Source organism: Thermobia domestica, chromosome 14, assembly GCF_964235325.1.
Source record: "Thermobia domestica chromosome 14, izTheDome1.hap1.1, whole genome shotgun sequence".
In the NCBI taxonomy this organism is placed as follows: domain Eukaryota; kingdom Metazoa; phylum Arthropoda; class Insecta; order Zygentoma; family Lepismatidae; genus Thermobia; species Thermobia domestica.
Genome location: NC_137467.1, coordinates 77,913,817 through 77,935,745, shown reverse-complemented (window position 1 = coordinate 77,935,745; position 21,929 = coordinate 77,913,817). Strand labels below are relative to the sequence as shown.

Sequence of the window (21,929 nt, the reverse complement as noted above, 5' to 3'; positions counted from 1 at the left end):
CGTCACGTATAAGGGATGACGTCCCTCGGGGATCACACTATCCGAGGAAGGGGAAGAAAAAAAAGAATGGAGAAGGAAGGACGCGGACTGGGATTTGTATGTTGGGTACCATCCCGGCATTTGCCTGGTGAGTGAGGAAAACCCACGAAAACCTCATTCAGGATGGCTTACCTGAAAAAGGCCGACCGAGTGAGGGTAACGTGGGATTCAAACCACATGAACTGCTGGGAATCGAACTTGGGCCTCCCACGTCAAAGGCGCCTATGCTAACCGCTTAGCCACAAGGGTGCTGTAGATCACATCGAGATAAACAGAACTATATGCTTGAAAATCAATTTTGATGTAATGTCATTGGTTACCAATCTGATGCAATTCATTGTTTCTATGCTGCTAGGATTAGTTATTTATGTATTATGTATGAAAAATATACTGTTACGTAGCAGCTTATATATGTACTGCTGTTTGATTTTTCATAATATTTACACACATACTCTTTAGCACACATATTACTTGTAAACATTCAACAAAAAATATATTTCTGGTTCTTTATTGAATGAACCTAGTATATGACCTAAACTTACCCTTTATACCTTTAGGTTTTATACATTGTGCATTTATGTCTGCTCATCTTTATCAACTTTTTTTCTGCGTTGCTGGATCTAGATGGATTAAATACAAGAAAACTAGACGTGGACGATAGCAGAATGCGCTTTTAGCAGATTTTCTGCAGAAAGTAAGGAAGCCTTGAGTAAAAAAGCAGGGATTGGAGCTCAACAAATCTCCTCTGGGCACACCTGGGAAAAACCTCTGTAAAGTGCTACGCACTCAAATGAGGCTACTTATTGTTCTCGCTTTCTGCCTACAACGGAGTTCATTTTCTGCCCACAAAGGTGTAGCAGCATGCAGAGGTATCCACATAGACGCTGTAAAATAATTTTTAGCTTGTCTGGGACGCAATAAGCAACGCCACTATATAATAAAATTAGCCTGTTCGTGCTATGCACGTGTATGGCCAGCTTGGACAAAATACCACGCTCGTGCTATGCATGGCCTTCAATGTGTTAAAGCAGAAATCTTCATATTAGACCTAGTGTGCACGAAGGATATTCAAGCAGAAATCTTCATATTAGTGTGCACAATGATTATTAAAGCAAGACTTTTCATATGGATGTGTACAAAGGTTAAGGCCATCCACTATTTAACTATCTATCATATTCTCACATGTTCATTTTGTTGGATTTTAAATATATTAAAAAACAGCAGATAAAAGGTTATTTCAATGAAGTAAAGAATTACAGACAGCAAATTTTTGAATGAATTATAATTGAAGAAAAAAAATAAGAATCACGCAATTTTATTAGGGTGTGCACAGAAACACCCAGCACACACCGTAGCTACGCCTATGATTAAGGGTTATCATTTAGAAACTCCCTTTTACTTATTAACGTTGATTTTACTCTCTAAATATTGTTTTACACTAGGTTAAACACTATAATCCACTAAACAGATTAATTATTGTGAATATATATACGTTGTAACCTGAAAACACTGAAATTTACTTAACATATTGATTATTATGAATATACAGTTTTATGTTGCTTCTTTCAAAATGTAAATTCTTTTTTTTTTTTTCTATTTTGTTTAGTTTTTTCTGTTTTGTTATTTTGTATAGTTAATAGGTGCTAGGTGCTATTTAGTAATACAAATAAGTGTTTTATGATATACTTTGTCGTAAACTTGTGTTTTATAAGAACTACACACTAGCCATTAAAAAAAAAAAAAAAAAAAAAAGTGAACCAAGAGTTTCCAACGATGCATAAAAAACTGTTCTTAACAAAAGTCTCCGACTAGATTGAAATGTACAATGAATGTATAAAATCTTGAGGTAGGAAAGTAGGCTTATGTTTCTTACGAATATGTACCCTATAGCCTCAATCAATAGGCAAAACCTTGTTAAGTGCTATAATTACTAACCTGTGATCGAATGTTTGAGTACTTCTTGGTTTCATCTTTTATTTTTCGGGCAGATAACGATTCATCTTCTTTCTTTTCCTTCCCTTGAATCCAATTCAAACTGCTTATTGGTCCATCTACATGGTTCGTATGAAGCGTTTCAGCATTTTCAACATCTACTAGCAATACATCACCTTGAAAGAGGAATAAAGTTGAACAAATAATGAATAAAAGATAAAAGGTCTACAGTACTAACTTTTCTGTTTCACTGCTTCAACTTCAAATACATGAAAATTATGCAAGATTGTGATTTTCAGGAACCAGAACTTAAACTTTCTTCAGACAAATAAATAACTGTATATTGTACTTCATCAGCGGTATTTACTGATTTATGAAAAATATGAACAAACTCTCAAAATCCCAGTACAGCCACACACTCTCTCACTCTTGAAGTAGGTGGTCTTTCATTTAGACCACACAATTTTTAACACAAGTTCTCATTATTGCTTGGACAATCCAGTTTCCATATTATGAACACCTCTAATAGTTATATTATCATTATATTAAGGGAAAGAGGAAACAACTGATTTTTAACACACCAAATCCTCTATAGGTGCGAATTCAATGATACATAGAATGAAGAAGTGCATGACTGAACTGAAACTCGAACCCGGGATCTTCGGCGTATCGTGCTCCATTACGCTACCCATTCTTGCACTTCTTCACTCTTCGTGTATCATTCAATTCACATTAATAATGGTTGTGTTAAAAAAAAGGTTGTTTCCTCCTATCATTAATGCGAAATAAATAAATTAAATATTTTGTTTTGATTCAAAGTAAACTACACAATATGTCGGGAAGACATTTGCACATGCCAATAGGCAATCAAAACTCGTTTTTATCGATAAGCAGGGATCACGCACGTATTCAAATATAGCCGAGTGGTCAGCGAGTATGCCTTTGGTGTGCATTATCATCGGTTCAATTTTCCGTGGGTGCATGGAGTTTTTGGTGTCGACTTACATGTAACGCAACTGCGAAGCGAATTTCGGTCTACAAAGCAAAACCTAATAATGATTGGAGGCAATGTACTGACCATACATAACCCAATCAAAATAGTCTTCTGGCTAACCACATTCTTCATAAATTGCAAGCCAGCTGTTCTAGTTTATTCTGACCGTTATACAGGGTGTTTGAAAACAATATTGACAACGTTTGGGAGGCGATTTCTGACACCGAGATAAGACAAAAAGTATAGACCAACCTGAGTGCACAAATGCTTCCTTTCGGAGTTATAGGCTGCCGAAAAAATGAACTTTAAGGTCCATAGCTCTAGAACTAAGGGACCTACCGTAGTCGGGTCAAGACTTCACTTAGGAACTAATATGTACCCTATCCAAATATCTAAGTTTCAGAATCCTTGCGGAACTTTCGCAAAAATTTTTATAGAGGTAGTTGGTGAGTACTTCAGATTATATGAACGTAGCCAAATTTCCTCTATAAAAACTGTTGCATGAGTACCTTAGGATTCTGAAATTTTGATACTTTAATAGGGCACATATTAGTTCCTACGTGAAGGCTTAACCTGACTACGGTAGGTCCCTTAGTTTTGGAGTTATGGACCCTTAAAGTGCCGAATGGAAGCATTTGTGCACCCACATTGGTCTATACTTTTTGCTTTATCTTGGTATCAGGAATCACCTCGCAAACGTTGTCGGTGTTGTTTTGAAATACCCTGTATATGTAAATTCTCGAAAACTCAAATCCAAAACTTTCTTTAAATCTACTTTTTACACGTGACTCTGCTACTTGTTTTTATCCTAACCTTGTCCTCCGCCGATATTCGAATCTCGATATGAGAAAGAAAGTAATTTACAAGTCCCGAAATGAAAAGAAATGAATATGCACATAAAATTTATTAAAAAAGGAAGCTTAGATATAATCAGTAATATTCTTATCTTTACACTTACTAGTACTATATGCAACAGCAAGTACTTTTCCATCTGGTCTCCAGGCCATTCCTTTGACGGTACCTCCTTCTTTAGGTGGGGGAAGAGACCAGACTTTCTGCCATGTCAGCCGATGGAGTGCTACTTCACCTGTTGAAGAAAATATGGCATTACAAGTACGAAAGTTAAACCGGTTAAGACTTTGTTATTAGCTTCAGCAATAAGCTTTGTGAAACCCATGTGTAGGCTAAAACAGTGGTTCCCAGTGGTCGCGAGGTTCCATACAGAGTATCACAGAAGTTCATACTTTGAAAATCATCACGCATTTAATAGTTAATTAAAATCAATTTTGAAATTAAATTAAATCTTTCAGTTTTACGTCCCACAATTATGCCGGTTAAGCTAAAGGAGACGGTGATTATGAGAAATGAATGAAATGGCGGAATGAAAAAAGTGGGAAGAAACGGAAGAACCCCGAGAAAACCCACGAGCACGGTGTTTGTCCACCACAAAGTTCACACGGCGCGAGCTGGACCGAACCCAGCGGTTCTCCCCAGCGGGCTGGGATCGAACGGTAGGTCCCCAGCGATCTGGGATCGAACCAGGGACTCCAAGCACCGGAGGTGAACGCTCTACCACTGAGCCACCGCGCCCCCTAAAATAAATTTTGAGACATATTGTGCCAAGCTTCAGCGGTAGAAACAATGCTCATATTACATCGAGACTTTAAAGAAACTTATAGATTTACACTATTATATAATTTCTGTTTTTATTACTAAGAAAATTAAATAAAAGTGTCGGTCCAGGTTCGATCCCAATTCTGGCCAAGTGGACTTTTTGGTGGACAAACACCCTGTGTGTGGAGCTTCTCTGGGCACTCCCGTTTACTCTCACTTTCGTCATTATCATCAATTATTCCTTAGCTTCGATGCATAATCGTGGGACGTTAGAAAAAAATCCACTCACGTTGACAAATATCGTGAACAATACAAAATAACTATATCAAATCTAATTAAATGGTCTCTCCAACTGAAGTGGCGCGTATAAAATTCCGTTTAAGGTTGTAGTATGGTTTGCCGCTGAAATAAATAAAAATCTAAATAAATATTGTTTAACAGCTAAAGATATGTGAATCAGTGAAATGTCGATGATAATTCCAGTAAGTGGTAACTTTGAGACGAATGGATGTTTTATCAACTGATAAACACTAAAGAAAGGAACAGTATTAGCAGCATCAATACATACGCTAACAATTGCTGTTCTTTTCTTCTTTCTTATGAAGGAAGTAACAAAAAAATCCTTTTGCAAATTGTTACTGTTAGTATTTTCTTATTTCCCTTCCAAAATAGTGTGTTCTCTTTGCCTAAAGATGGCACTGGAATGCTATTTTTGTTAAAAGGTTGCAGTTCCCTACTTTCACCCCAAAAGACTACCGTTACGAAAGGGAGAAGAGGGAGAAGTGTCCTCGCTGAAGGAAGAGAGTTCATCGCGAGAAACAGAAGTGAGCAGATATGGACAGTGCGCGGGTGGCTTTGTGTAGTGCGTAAAATTAACATTTCAATATAGACAAGCAATCTAATTTCTCATTGTGCACATTGCAATACAGCAATTAGTTATCAAGAACAATCAGCGTACATGGTTATTCGGCAATCAAGAGCGGTGCTGCAAGACAATGTGTACTTATCACATCTACTTCATGTTTCAATTATAAACAAACAAACAAACAAGCGATCAAGTGAAACAATAGATTCAAGTTTAGTTACTTTTCGTCTATTCATGAAAAATGTTGGAATGAAGTGACTGAATGAATAAGATTTCTTTTTGTGCAGCGTTTAACTAGTGTCAGTATAGAATTTGGAACTGTCGCGACTCTTAGTCGTAACGCAGTGTTTTCTTAATCCACGTTTATTTCAGATGTTTAGCATTTCTTTCAAGATTTGCATCTTCATTCAAAAACACTTTGTATACGAAAATGACCATCTTTACCCGAATGTCCATTGCCCTGTAAGTCAAAGAAAGCGTGGAATTGATTACAGAAGAACTAGTGGAGTAAGAAAGAGCAAGAAAACAACCTCGAGAAATCTCACATACATAACGTTATCCACCACAAAAACACAAGATTTTTCGATCGAATCAGGAAAATGAAATCTTTGAGTTTTACGTCCCACGCTTATGCCGGTTACAGCTAAAGGAGACGGTGATGATGAGTAATGAATGAAATGGTGGAATGAAGAAAGTGGGAGGAAACGGGAGAACCCCGAGAAAACCCACGCACACGGTGTTTGTCCACCACAAAGTTCACTTGGCGGGGGCTGGGATCGAACCCGAGACCCCAAGCACGATCGAATCAGGCTCTCTACCCTCCCTCCCTGTACATATAATTTTATCCAACCGTTTCCCTCGGCAGATTTTAAAGATAAACCGTTAATACCAGCCTATACCGGGTGTATAAAAGTCCGGAGCCGTAGGATAACTCCGTTATGAGAAAAGATACGAAAAAATAGGAAAAGAAGATGGAAATTAGTGGTATTCAATTTAAAATGGTGGAATTTTTTCCAATTGCACCAGCCGTTTGGGCTCTAGGTGTCCTATGTTAAATGAAAAAGCAACGTTGCCCGTTTAGCAGGCTGTTCCCTTAGGCTCTCACCACACCAAGAATACAGCATTGTTAGGAAACCGATTTGAAGTGTTCTAAGTTCCCTCATCGGGGTGTCTACTAAAATTCCAAAATGAAATTACGTGACCTTTTCTTTATCAAACCATAAGATTTCGTAACATTCAAAAACTAATAACAATACCTATATTCTTTAGCACTTATTTTTATCTTATCTCTACTTTCAAATGCTGTTCCTTGGAGCGATGCAAATCTGGTGTCTTCTCTCAGTTGAATAAACTGGTTAGAAGCGTAAGTGATTTCGGCGGTACGATGCGATTTGCATCGCCACTGCTCTACGATGCCAGCTGAAAGACAGTCTTAAGAGCGAATTTGGGTGTGCATTACGTCAAATTTTCATGCATGCGATAGAAGCGTGCTTTGCTTGCGATTTGATAGCGTCTAAAGCCAACCATAACATATTTGGCAGTAAATTTTGACGTTTCATAGAACAAAATTTTCCAGTCTCTATTTATATTTGTACAGCTAAAAAAATCGTGACCCAAAAGCTAAATTTCGTGACTTTTTCTTGACTTTCACGGCTATTTTCTGATTTCGTGACCGACAGACACCCTGCTCATACAACAATTTGCACATTCAGCGGTGTCATTTCTGTGTACTCTTATGCTCGGTCCGAACTGTCGCGTTGCCTTCTGGCCCGCAGTCAAATCATGTGGGATCCATCGACCCAATTTATAATGTTTTCCAAGTTGATGGACGTGTTGCTGAGTAGTTTCTCCACTCACACTGAATTGTAGTCCCAGTTCCTCACACGTCTGGCCACTGTTCACTTCAATTTTTGCCTGAAGATTTTCATTTTGTACATGTGCTGTTCTTCCGACACGTGGTGCGTCTTCGAATGTTTCGTCACCGTCCTTAAAATTGTTAAATCACCACTGCGCTGTCCGTGTAGTTACGATACCCTCACCAAAGGCCTAGCATATCTTCCGACCCACTGCAGCGGCGTTTGACCCCAGTTTGAACTCGTACAGCATACACACCCTTATGACGCTCTATGGAGATCCCATGTTCACTCTGTTCTTACTCAAGTTCATGATGTTAACTGAACTGTCACAGCCAGGTAGGATGTTGGTTAAACACACACCAACAACTGACTTTCGCCTTATCTCCATTCGCATTCAATTCACGGTGTGAGGCCCAATTGAACAAAGACCTCCACAAAAAGCGACAAAATTTTCTTTGTTACCTTTATATTATTCTTTTCTCGAATGCCTCAATTATTTCAACTGTGAAAATTCCGATTTCGAAGGTCTCTCAATTAAAGAAAAGCGTGTTTATAAACTGACAGAATAGGTATATATTCGATTATTAACAAGAACAAAAATAGCGTTTAGTGTTAGGTCTAAGAATTATAATTGGCCTTCTAACGCCTACTAGAAAATTCTAATTACAAGCTTCACCGATATTGAAAATTTGTGATTGCTACGATAGAATAAATGTGACGCTCCAATTTCGGAATCCGGAGTAAAACAAGCTTGACAGTTATTTAAGCATCGGGAAAAAGTTTGTATTATATTGGATCAGAATAAGAAACGAATTTACACCTGGAGAAGCACATGTTGCCATGCTATGAATATTCCATTGAAAAGTCCGCTCTGCTCCCTTTATTTTTTTTGACAAGCATTGCTGAACATGGGATACAAGGTGGCAACATTCTAATGATGTTCCTTTCAACAGAAATCCTCCACCTGTAATTACCACCACGGCGTTTATGATTGGCCCCTCTCTCTGTTACCTTAATAATCCCGTGATGACTTTCCTCTTCTCAACACAAATTTCCACGTAGTTTTAAACTGTCAATTCATTTCTATCTTTGATCCAAGCATAGTAACGCTACGCTGAGAATCAAAGAAACATTACGTACTTTAGTAATTTAATAAAACGAATGAGACATCAATGGCTGCTTGTAAAGATATTTACATAAGGTGAGATATTGAAAATTCATATATAAAGGAAGAGAATACTATGTATAATAAGGAAAATACAAGTTTAGTAATGTGGATTTAATTGTCCAATTATTCACGTGAAGTTATAAATCTCTTGGAGTATAATATCCGAAACTTAAGTAAGAACTGGATTCCATTTATTGAATTGCAAACCGTGATTCCAGCCAAGAGATAAATCATTAAATCGTGTGACGTAAATCTAGTCAATTAAAACTTAATCAACTCTCTATAGAAAGAGATTAATCGCTATACGCAAACAATTGAATATGTAACTCGCGTTACAAAACATGTACTTTCTTTTTAGTACATAATTTTTTCTTCCTCTATATTTCAATTTTCCATATTTTTCTTTTCTTTTTTCATGCAAATGCCAAGTACCTACAGACTTCTTCCATAATGTTTTCCCTAATTTACTCGGAGTCTTCGGAACACTTTTTCAATATAACTTCATTGTAAACTGTAAAATTATCATTATATAAGATACGTGCATACGTAAGCGAAAAAGAATTATTTTTACTTTTCTTCATTAATATGCTTTTCTTTAACGGGTTAAGTGCCAGCTATATCGCAACAAAAACATCCCCTATGACCAAAATGCATATTCTTCATTTCCGGTTTCTGTGTGTCCTTCTAAGTAGTAATTTAATCATTTTAGGTAATTCTGCAGTGTCGGTACTATGTAATATTGATACTTGTGATCATAGGTTAGCCTCACACGGCCCCAGATGGGGCGCGGACAAAATCCAAGCGGATAAAATCCAAGAGGACAAAATCCAAGCGGACAAAATCGAAGAGGACAAAATCCAAGCAAAATTCTGACAAGGCGGACAAAATCCAAGCGGATAAAATCCAAGGAACAGTATCATGTTTACAGCTGTGATATGTACACAGTAAGAGTGCAGATGAGCTTTAAATACTTATCACATCCATATGAAAGTATGTAAAAATATTATATGTGTACAAATACATTATAAAAGTATGTATTTTCTTTTCAATATATATACAGTATAATACATTTAAGACCTCGGCATATTATTGTGAGACCAATCATTGGAGTATTTTAATTCAATTCTTATGAGGTGGCATACAGAAGTCTTGATTTGTTTGTTGGTAGTGTTTTATGTATATTTCGAAACAAATAATTATGAAATATGAAGTGTGTATTTTTAATAATGTAATAATGTATGTGAATTAAATAATGTAAAAGTGTTATCTAGAAAATGGAAATGTGAAAATGTATCTAGACAAACTAAATGAAAATGTATATATTATTGGTTATTTTAACAATTGTAACTGAAGTAGATACTTTGAGGGTGGAGAAGTATTTTTTATATCTAAATTATATCTTTTTAATTTTATTTTTACTTTAATTCTCAATAAATATAATAGAATTAAGTAAGTAGTGTACTCTTTTTTAAGACTGGGCTGCTTTGCTGTTATTTGTTATCTCTGATATTAGCCAGTGCTTTCATTTTCTGGTTAACTTATGTGAGTATACTCTTTTTAGTCAAAATATTTCTGATCACCCTAAATTGGATTCACCTGGGCATCCTAGCAGTGACCAGACTGTTTTATGAGTAATTAAAGCTCATCTGCACTCTTACTGTGTCAATCTTACATATTTTATTGGATTTTCAGTTCTTTAAATGTAAATGAAATATTATTTCAATACACTGAAGAATTACAGACAAAACTTTAGAATGAATTACAATTGAAGAAAGAAACAAACATAAAATTTAATTAGAGTGTTCACAGGCACATACCACAGCTACGCACATGATACTGCTCCGTGGATTTTATCCGCTTGGATTTTGTCCGCCTTACCAGAATTTAGCTTGGATTTTGTCCGCTTGGATTTTGTCCTACACTCGCCCCAGATAGACTGACGCCCGGAATAAGCTTAGTGGCCGCGTGAGAACAACATATCACAACGCAAATTTTAGCCGATTGTATCCGGATTTTCCCGGGAAAATATGAACGCATAAGTTAGTAAAAATTTTGATATAGCGGCAACTTCTGCGCACTTTGTTGTTTTACTCCACGTGATTGTTGTCTCGGCTCAGTTTTGAGTGATTTGAATAATACATTAGATCTTTGAGTAATGTGGAAAGCACGATCTATTACTGCCACTTTCGCTAGAGACATGTAGGACCACGTTGGGTTCACAATTCCACAGGCCAAGGCTGTTTTAGGTACTACCAGACCAACTACTATACACTACAATAGGTTTCAATCTAAAAAACGAGATCAGTGAGTTACCACAGGCCATAAGTTAACAAGAGGTTTTGTAAGACCAACCTGGCACCACGTGGTCGTAAGGAAATATTTTATGTAAGACCAACGTGGTCTACGCGGCACTTAACCTGTTAAACTAATTTCTATGTACTGAATCCACCTATTGATCTTCAATACGAATTCTCTCTCTCACTTTGACATAAGGTAACAAACAGGAATGTGTTAAAATTCCATTAACCAAGTAAGGAAAAAAATAGTTTTTGATAACCTATATTAATTATTTTAACTTCATAGTTACTCAATTGCAACTAGTATCTGTACAAAGAATGGAAGCACGTATTCCATGAGTGTTTACTGTGACATAATAACAATTTTTCCTAATTCTTTGAACTTAGAATTGATTATAGGAAAGTTAAAAATCGAAATGTAGACGTACATTGGTGATATATAGTATTTCAAGCAAAATATTTGTTTATCATCATTACAGCGGAAATAAAGAACAACATATGCAAAATTACATTACATGGTTTAAACATAAAGATGCATAGGAAAATTTGAGGAAAACTACTTCTTTTATAATCTGTCCATATTTGCTACTGAACGCTATAGGATACATATACAGTAAAGCTGCCTTCATTCACACTAGGATCCTGTGAGCCGTTCATGTGAACCTACAATTTATCTTATAAATTGATCAAGACTGGAAAAATATTAATTTTACAGCCTGTTTCCTAAACTGAGAGAAGACGAAAGAAAAATTTTCAGTTACTTCAGGATGTCTGTATTTTCGTCTGACGAACTGTGTAATAGTATAAACAGTGCACTTCATCAGAGTAACACCAAAATGAGAAAATTTTCAACATCAAATATATGTACACTTTTCTCCATTCCAACTGAATTCACGCTCATGTGTGAAGGGCTCTTACAAGATTGCGTGTTATTTTATTCCCTGTCAGAAGCTCGCTCGAGTCAGCTACAGGCGGGGTGATCTTCATAGCAGCTCCGAGCCGCGGCTCATTTACACCGAAGCGCATGGTTGAAGGCGTACATTTAAGACAATATAAAGCTATTGTGATGCCAAAATGTCTTGAGCCGTGGCAAAAATGCGAACTAAAGCTCACACCCTCACACACCCACGCGTTGAGCCAATAAGGGTTCAGCTGTTGCTAAGCGAGAGAAAGCGAGTGGATTTCCTTCAGCCGATAGCAGCGCTTGCAACGGACGGCTAGAGATCAAGTCAATGTGGTATATCTTTAGCAGCTGCAGCTCACAGGATCCTAGTGTAAATGCTATCTTTAAAAACAGGCAAAACAGGCATAAATGGTTAATTGATCTTTTTTATATCATTTCTGCTCTCTCGGAGTCTCTTGAGTATCATTTCCTCTAGTTGCTCTTCATTCCTTACATATTCATCCTCACAGAGGATTTTTCTGAAATATTTGAAGAACACAGGATTCCGAAAACTATATGCGACATTCATAATGTAACATCTAATATTCAGAAACAGATTTCTGTAAGTCAAGAGTGCGAGAAACAACAAGTGAAACTACAAATTCATTAGTGTTCGAATATTCCTGGGAAATCCTCCTCGAAGATGTATATGTAAGGATCGAAGAGCAACTACGGGATATAGTATTTGAGACAGCTCCAGAGAGGGCCGAAATGATAAGAAACAACAATTAACCATTTATGGATACAAGATGATGGTCTGCTATTTAGTTAGGATTGTATGTTTACAGTCGTTGACAAATCTTTTGTATTGTTATTTAGGCTTTGTACTTTGTCTTTTTCAACCTGATAGTGAGCAAATGATTTCTGTTCGAAATATATTGACGTATTTTCATTAGAAAGTCGACAAGGTAAACCTACAAGTCCAACAATGTAGCCATTAACTTACCTCTGACATTGGACAAAGCTAAAAGATCCATTTTATTCGACCAAACAAGTAGCTCCACCTCTGTAGCGACATGCCGCTCCTCTAGCTGTCTCATGGCACTTGACGAGCACATCGTGTAAAATTACTTTAAAAGACAGTGCATTGAAGTGTTATCTAAAACACAAAGAATTAATTTTTAATACATCTTTTAATGACTCCAACTTTCAATAATCAACTGCGTAAAATAAAATGCAAAGTTTTTACTTTGGTCATTTCATTCATTTTATTAGATTCTTCGATTCAGTGATTTGGAACTTTAGGTTCCGGGTTTGAGGACGTATCTGCTCTTCTAGGTTCGTTACTGGTATCGAGTCACGTGGTGATTTACTGTTGCTTTCTGTTTGTAGGAAGTAGTGTGGATAAGACTTGACGTCATGATAGTGTTCTTCTTAATGTGGTCTTGCTTATGATTTGACCATATGTTTTGCTCCGTTGTTGGAGGTGCATTTCGCGCGTGTTGCTGTGCTATTTTCTTGTGTGTGTTCAGCTGTTTTCCTGGCGACACATGTCTAACGTGATGGATGTTATTTTATATTGGCTGTCAACATTAGTTTATGACAATGAAGTTAACACTCTTTTTTCGGTGTTTATTTGTACTTAGTGGTCAGTGGAGACATTTAACTGTGAATCTCTCCTCTAATTTGGACAATCCTATTAGTGGGGCATACATATAAACTATTGATAATGTTTGGTGCCATTCGAAAAGGAATTTGAACCGTAAACATGGTTAAGAAGGGGCGGGGTTTCAATTCGGCTATTATTTATGAAGTAGGATATTTTGTTTTACTTATAATATTGGAGAGAAATATTTATTCATGAACCAAGCTGCCGAACTATATTTACCACATTAAACTTTCAGGTATGTATTTTCAATTTGTATTTTAAGATACATAGTTGGTTCTGGTCTGTGGGTGCGGGGGCGAGTTCCTTTTCAAGTATATAATTATGTTCGTATGGGTTTTATTATTTTTTTAAATTTTAATTGCTGTTCAGCGGGGTTAAGAGCCGGCGGGAGTCAAGTGACCTTGACAAATCGAAGATATCGCAGTGCAAAGTGTTTCCTTATTTTGGCAACAGATGGGGTTGTCGCTGAAATGCCGTCAAAGCAAATGCACCCGTCCTTTTCCTTCGTTTTCCCCTGCATGTGGTCAAAGTTGGACAGCGTAGGAGGGGGATGGTTACGGCTGTAAATGGGACAGAAGAGTGAAATTCTTTTCTTTTGGCTAAAAGAGAAACAGAACTGAAGAAACAAATAAATAAGAGGGACCAACATGATATCAGCCGTCAGCTCCCTGTCAGAGAGCCACTAAAATATCTACAACGGTCACAAACATACCATAGAGAACTAAAGCACTTGTCGCCTGTCTCTTTCTCAAAGGATTCTACCTATGGTAAATAACAGAATAGTGCGGGAAGAATCTGATATAAAATGAAGAACCATGCCAATATTAAAACACACACACACACACACGGGAGAGTCGATATTCTAATTTATTTAGAGCCTTCGTGGTTAAAAAAAAAAAGAACTTGGAATTGAAAGGCAGAAAACCCAGACAAAGATTTGAAATGTATTGACAATGTAAATCATTTTTTAGTGGAATCCATTTCATTATTTTCTTTTCAAATTATGACCACCAGATTTACCCTCTCTCTCGCCTTCACATTCGAATGGTCCTGGGTTCGATACCAGTTGCTGACCATCCTGAGGTTTTCCTATTATAACAGGAAAAAGCCGCAATGTTATATTCAGCCTTGGGGGCCGGCTTAGAAGGACAGGAGGGAGCACATGCCCTGCTTGATGTTGGTTTTTATTGGGGGAAATAGACCACTTCATTAACAATAGAATTAAAAGATGTGTCACTCATGTCCAAAATTATTGTCGCATGTCTATAAATATGTTATTGTAGGAATATAATTTGATAACGAATTCACCCGGTATTTCTTATAATGTTAGTATGCGTACAATCGGCAAAGACATGTATGTGGCAAATTTCATGTCAAAAGAGCAGTAAATAAGAACAATAAAACGAAAACAAAACTTTCGTGTCCATTTAGCAACATTTTATTTTACTCATTCTAATCTTCTTATTTATAATTACTGTATTTTCCTATAAAATTTACCACATATATTTCCCGATTGTACACATAGTATCAGTATTAAAAGTCTCCTGCAAAATCATTATTACATGATATTTTTACAAGAAGACAGTTATAGAAATGCGACAATCATTTTGGACATGAGTGTACAAGGATGTAACAGGTGTTTCTTTCAAACATTAAATAAGTGTTCGTATAAATTGAACTTATTCCCTGACGTCATAGAACTAAGAACTGTTGCAGAGCGATGTAAGTCCGGTGACAATACAATATTCCATTCTTACTTTCATACTTTGCAATATATCTATTTATTTTAAAAGCAAATTTTAATATGTTTTTATTTTCAACTTCCTTATCCTAAAATAAATACTAGCCTTTAACCAGCCCTGGTATCCCTGGTTGCATATCACTTTAGGATTTGGAAAAGGTGTCCAACGAATTAAAAAAAAATGATAAGACACCTTTTAAAGACATTCTTTTGTTAATAAATTCCCACTAAAAAGTTAAAAATAATTTTGTTTATGCAAGACTAAATAAAAAGAATGGAGTGCGTCATTTTAAGAATTTATAAAGTAACTGTAAGCCTATATGAGAGCGCATCCCTTTTTTTTATTCACGCATAAACATTTTTTTTAAACTTTTAAGTGCGACTTGATTAATGAAAGAATATCTTTAAAATGTTTATTATTATCTTTTTTTTTATTATTGTTAATGTTTGCGCCCTTGGCATAGGGTGTTTATTTTGGTAAGGTACCGTATGGTACGTTTCTATACTACTAGGGTATATTAAAATTTAGTTTCCTATGCGTTACTACATACATTAAAAAACATTTTTTTTAAAAGAATTATTACCGAATATTACTACCGCTCCGCTAATAAGAGGGAGACAGATTGAGGATACCAAACACCCCTACCGTTGATTGAGAAATATTTAGGTGTCGACACTGATGAGCAACATCTACATATGAATTTGAATGTTTTATGGGCTTTAGACAATTGATTCAGACCGGGAAACATGGGGGACAGAATGTTGGAAGCAAGTAGTCCAGTCCCTAGTTTGAATGCCTGGAATGAGTAAGGACTCTTCCCCCCTTGGTAAAACCTGCCGAAATTGGAAGCAATATCAAAGAAGCACTGCTTCGAAAAAAGAGGGAGCAAACATGCATAAATAGTCAGAGTCGGATTTAGGTTTAGTGGGGCCCCAAGCTGTTGAAGGTAATGGGGTACTTTATGTGTCCAGATGAACATACGCACCCTACATACAGCAATGAAGAAACTAGAGATAATTTAGGAAGCAGACTGGTAGAAGGAGCCATATTAATTACACGAACGTAGGCTACACAGCAGGAAGCACTGTTGCTACGTATATATAAATTTTACTTTATTTTTTTAAATTTTCTTATATTTTAGAAATCCAATTTTTCTTTAGATTTTGGGCCCCCCAAGAGAGCGGGGCCCTAAACTATAGCTCGTTTCGCTTACACGTAACTCCGGCACTGTAAATAGTATACATATACAGGCGCGGATCCAAGGGTGACTATAGAGGCTATAGCCCCCCCCCCCTTGACGCTCAGGTATACACTGGATAAAATGGGCTTCAATCCTGTTTACTCTGGATAAAGAGGCAAACTATGGTTTACCTCCTCCCTTGATCATATCCTGGATCCGCCACTATATATATATATATATATATATATATATATATATTATATATGTACATGTATGTATGTATATAAATGTGTGTGTCTAGTATGTTGTACGATGGAAGCTGATGAAAGAGCTTTATACCATATTATTCTTGATTTTTTGACAGGTAAACAAAGAATATTTCGGGAATTAATCTATCCTAAAGATTATAATAATGTATCTTATTTTTTCTCTTGCATGTATATTCTTAGCCTGCAGGAAGTTTTCATTTCTTTTTTGGAATAGATAAACGATGACTTTAGTTCGGCTTCTCCTTCACAAATTTTTGTCGAAAGGTTGACTTTATCGCTACAAACACAAATTACTTCTTCTCACAGAAACCATCTACAAACACACTGTACTGCTGAAACAGAAACCATCAACCAAAGAGGTCATAAATTTTGCCATTCCTCGTGTTTGAAGTTCCCGTTCTTCACAATGATTTCCTTCCTCCCGCCTCTGTTAAGAAGTTCAAAGTAGATTTTCAAAAGGACTGGCTCCCGCTGAGAAGGAAAGGGGGATGAGGAATGACTATAGTGCCATCTAGCAGTTATACGGCCAAGTACGTGAACACGAAAAAATCTGATTTCTGATTTCTGTAGATTCAATTATGAAGGATATAATTTCTCATCGATTGTGAAATGGATGTCTTTGGAAACAGCGAAAAAATAGTACAGTAGCGCACAAATACAAAGATTGTATTCCATTCTCAAAAATGTCCGGAGTTTTTAGCTCTTTTCCTTACTGTAAAAAAACAGAAGACTTTTCCGTCTGATTTTGATCATTTTCTTATGGGAATTTGGATTATAATTATCTGTATTTATAAGAAGAAAATATCACGCACAGCGTTCAAATTGCACCTTTAAAATGAGATGCATCATATTTAGTGCGCTACTGAGACATTTTTGCGAAAGAACGAAATTAAACCGTGATTTGCCTAAAAAATGGTTGAGATCCCATGTTAAATTGAACACCAATATTCCGGCCGCTCCTTCTCCCTCTTAAGCAGTCTCGCCACCCCAACCCCCTTCAATGTACAGGGTGTCCGAGAAGTCCTTCCCTGATTACAGAAATTGATAACTAAGGCTAGAAATACGATAGAAATATGAAACTGGTGTTGAATTGTTTACAAACTATAAAAGTTTTGGTCACATCAGTACACTTCCACATGAGCACCTTTGGTAGCAGGTAGCACATCTAGGCGATATTCAATTTCCATCCACACATTAGCCAACATCACTGGAGGGATCGATGCAACGACTGTGGTTATTCGTTGCTGCAGGGTTTCAAGATCTGGTACACGTGTTCGGTAGACCTCATCCTTGACACAACCCCATAAAAAGAAGTCTAATGGGGTTATGTCAGGAGAGCGTGGAGGCCAAGCTGTTGGTCCATCACGACCAATCCATCGCCCAAGAAATGTCCTATCGAGATAGGCACGGACGTCCAAACCCCAATGAAGTGGTGCACCGTCTTGCTGAAAAACGACATCGGGGCGATACTGAAGCAGCTGAGGAACAGCATACAGTTGCAACATATCCAGGTACACTGCAGATGTGATGGTATCCTCAGCGAAGAAGAATGGCCCGATAATTCGATCGTGCAATAACGCATTCGGTCGTGCACCAAACATTCACCTTTGGACTGCCTCTGGTGAACTCCCTGACCTCCCTGGGGGGTTCTGAACCCCAAATGCGTACATTATGGCGATTCACTACTCCACTGACAAAGAATGTCGCTTCGTCGGAAAAGGCAATTCGTCTGAGATAACCATTATCGTCCTCAATACGTGATAGCATTTCGACCGCAAAGTCATATCGACGTGTACCGTCGTCGGGCAACAAGGCCTGAACGAGTTGCACTTTGTAAACACGAAACAATAAACGTTTGTGTAAAATGTCATGGATAGAGCTTTTTGGCATCTGTAATTCACGTGAGGCCCTGCGCACCGATTTCTTAGAACTTCTCAGAAAAGACTGCCGCACAGCCTCCACCGTGTCCTCTGAGGTTTTTGGTCGACCAGACCTCGGAAGGTCAGCAACCGACCCTGTGTTCTTGAACTTCTCATACCAGGCTTTAATGCTCTTGACATCAGGTGGAGTCCTCCCAAATGTTGTCTGGAACTGTCTCTGCACCGTGGTTGGTGATCGTGTCTCATGGTACCACAGGACACACTGTCCCTTCTCCTGGTTGGTTGGCATGGCTTCTTGGGCTTCTTACTTACATACTACAAACCTAAAACAAACAAAATTGAGACTTGGTAAAACAGAACAAACCTAACACAGACAAAAACTTTTATAGTTTGTAAACAATTCAACACCAGTTTCATATTTCTATCTTATTTCTAGCCTGTGTTATCAATTTCTGTAATCAGGGAAGGACTTCTCGGACACCCTGTATATAATCTAAAATGCGGTTCATATTTTTCATTCATTCTCTTTTGTGCCGTTCCTACTTTGGCTTTCGGTTTTGTTATGTTTGTTGTGTGCCCTTTATAGCAGACGAAACATATGGTGATTTTTGCATAATTTTTTCTATTATTTTCATTTTCATTACATACCTATGGGTCATTCCATGTCAAAATCACCTAGAGCACTGTGCTTCAATGTCTCAGATTCTCTTCAAAATCTTTTCATACATAAATACCAAAAAAATTATGCTAAATTATTATTATTATTATTATTTTATTTTTTGGATGAGAAATGGGTCGGGGAGAAATTTTTGAATTATGTGAATTTTGCGCCAATTTCACTTTTCGGCACTCAGCATCATGGAACTAAAATTACCATAACTTCCTTATTTTTGATGTTATTGGGCTTGTCCAGGTGTCAAATGAAAGCTTAATTTTTACTCTTTCAGCAGATCCTAAAACACCTTGCAAAAACATTAATGGGCATACAAAGCAAATTTTGGGGTTTTTTACAAATTGTGCCACTGCTCAAAAGTTACAACTATGAAACTTTTGAAACTTTGTTTGTACATTCATGCTAACACATACACGGCATGGTTAAAAAATAATCAGTGAAACTTTTAGTTTTTCCTCTCACCCCCAACCTTGTACCTTTAAGATCTCTAGTGTTACTCACTTTACAAAATATAGCTGAGCGAGTGGAGGGGGTTAGAAGCCCACAAGGCACGTTGTTTTCTACCTTTATTACAATTTAGACAAAATCAAGGCAAGGTCCTAGAACACAGGTCCCCCTTCCCATTTAACTATAATAAAGACAGAAAACAACGTCACCTGCGGGGCTCTAACCCGTCTTCACTCGCTATCGCTCGCTCGGCAATACTATGTGAATTAAATATAAACTTTGGTACAGAAAGGAACCAACCTAGCTACTAACCTATATGGGGGGACCTGTGTTCTAGAACCTTCCCCAAAAACAAGGTACTCGTTTCGGGTTTCGCCGGACCAATTTTAGGAAATTTACCGGGACAATTGGAGAATTTGTTTAATTAAGTTTGTGAGGAAGAATGAGTGAAAGTGAGGCAAGGGGAACAGTAAAAGTTAAGAAAGTGGTTGTTTCTGATGACATAAGCGGCATTGTATGTGAAGGCGGATGGACTATTTCGCGGAGACGTACATTTTTTGTCAATACACATCCATATATTGTTACGTAAAATGAACAGGAAAATTTGGATGTCTTTAATTTGCCCATTTCATGTCGAGACTACTACTACTTACGCCTATACTATGGATCCGTATAGTACAACTGCACGCCTAATAACGTAACAATGTAATCCAACCAAATATAACAAAATGCAGTCTATTTTGGCACTTTTTTCCGATTTCCAATTTGGTCTGGGGATACAGCAGTAACGCTCTCGTTTCTGTACCGGTAATAGTATACATGAGGCTTCTACATTTCACACCTGATTTAAATGGAGGAAAAAATACACACAAAAGTGATATGTATGATTGTAACCAAAGTGGTCTAAATTCCTAAGACTAACCTATGTTAGGTAATCAGTACCTCAAAGCGTTTAAATAGCTCCACTATTTTGCTGAATATTTACATTCCTTAAAATTTCCACTTCTTTTCGCCAGTCATTTGTCCAAAAAAAAAAAAAATATAACCATTGCCGCGACATAGAGTCAAGTCGGCCATGTCACTAAAATTGTTTTGTGCATGTAATGGTTACAAATATAAATTGATTAAAATTAATGTGCACTAAATTGCGTAAGGTTGGCACTGACGAACCGATTGCCTGATTCCGAATAAATTAATGCAATAATTAAATTGTCTTGCGTAAACCTCACAAGGAGGATTTTTGTAAGAAACTCATTAAAGTGAGAGTGAGAATCAGGATAAGAAATGACGAAGTCAGGAAAAAGTCAAAATCGGGAAACAAGTTCAGACAGTAAAAGAGGACTGAAGGCCCAAAAGGACAGGGCAAAAGTATGAGAAAAGTGGGAAGTGTAAAATGAAAAGGGAAAACGTGTAGAAAAGAGAAGGGGATGTATGTACGTGTAAATGTAAAAAAGAGAATGGAAGAGTATAGGGAGTCCTACTCAACTCTCTTCCTCACAGAGCACACAACACACGATGGACTAGCCGTAAAGGCCACTGTCAAACATCATGTTATTTGGTTCTATGTGTATCTAAATTTACTGAAACTATTGTGTGGTTGTAAGGGGAAAATAGCAGCTAAGTCTACTACTGCGCTAAAAAAAAAAAAAAAAAAAAGTTAGAAAATGGTTTAATCGTATTAAATATTGAAATTGTTTGTACTACAAAAAAAAAAAAAAAAAAACGTGGTCATGACATAAGTCAGAACCAAAATCGCGACGGTTTAAACCTGAATTCGTACGTGTTAATCGAAATTGTTATAAAGTAAAACCATTGTAGAAAAACTGCGACGCCAAGGATGTCCATGCACTGTAAAAATTGAAAGCAATTAAAATAAACTAGAGAACAAAACTTGTACTAAACGAAATAAAATACGAGAAATTTGAGTATTCCTGCCCAACCCGACGCCACAGGGTCTCGGACCCTCCATTTTCTTCTCTTTCTCTCAATCTTTATTGTGTTGATACTGTACTTCAGGAAGATGTTCAATGTGCAATTCAATTATTAAATGAGGATCTATACATTTAAATAAATATAAACCAGGATGGATTCGGGATCTAAGAAAGAGAGCACAATAGAACCAATCACTTCAAGTGGAACACTGATTATGACGGAGACCATATGATACTATGAATAAAGAGAGGATTCTACTGTTGTAAACATTATGAATCGTAGTTGTTCATTATGTAATATTGTAGCAGATGATAAAAGATGACATGTCTTTGTCAGCGAGTAAAAAGGTTATTGTAACGGAACTAGTGAAATATACAGAGAAAATGAGTATGCTGACGGTAAACAGGCGTTGAAGAACACTGAATGATAAGGTGTTCGATAAAATTTTCTACTTCTCTACAATAAAACAAAACGGGAGGGGCACTGTTG

The 21,929-nt window shown here is 37.0% G+C and overlaps 1 protein-coding gene across 5 annotated transcripts in view; it reads right to left on the bottom strand.

Annotated features, from left to right (window-relative positions):
• Positions 1–20,910, bottom strand: part of APC4 (anaphase-promoting complex subunit 4) — a 36,058-nt gene extending 15,148 nt beyond the window's left edge. For 3 of the 5 annotated variants that reach the window (XR_014128243.1, XR_014128244.1, XM_081738623.1), the window contains exons 1-4: positions 20,451–20,910; positions 12,655–12,807; positions 3,924–4,052; positions 1,975–2,147 (exon numbers count right to left, since the gene is read on the bottom strand). Coding sequence is in view for 3 of the 5 variants with exons in the window: in XM_081738623.1 (XP_081594749.1) it covers positions 1,975–2,147; positions 3,924–4,052; positions 12,655–12,766 (414 nt within the window). In the remaining 2 variants the exon portion in view is untranslated. Of the gene's footprint in view, positions 1–1,974; positions 2,148–3,923; positions 4,053–12,654; positions 12,808–20,161; positions 20,411–20,430 lie in introns of those variants that run through there. The other 2 variants (XM_081738624.1, XM_081738625.1) reach the window with 2 other exon arrangements.
• Positions 20,911–21,929: the final 1,019 nt, after the last annotated feature.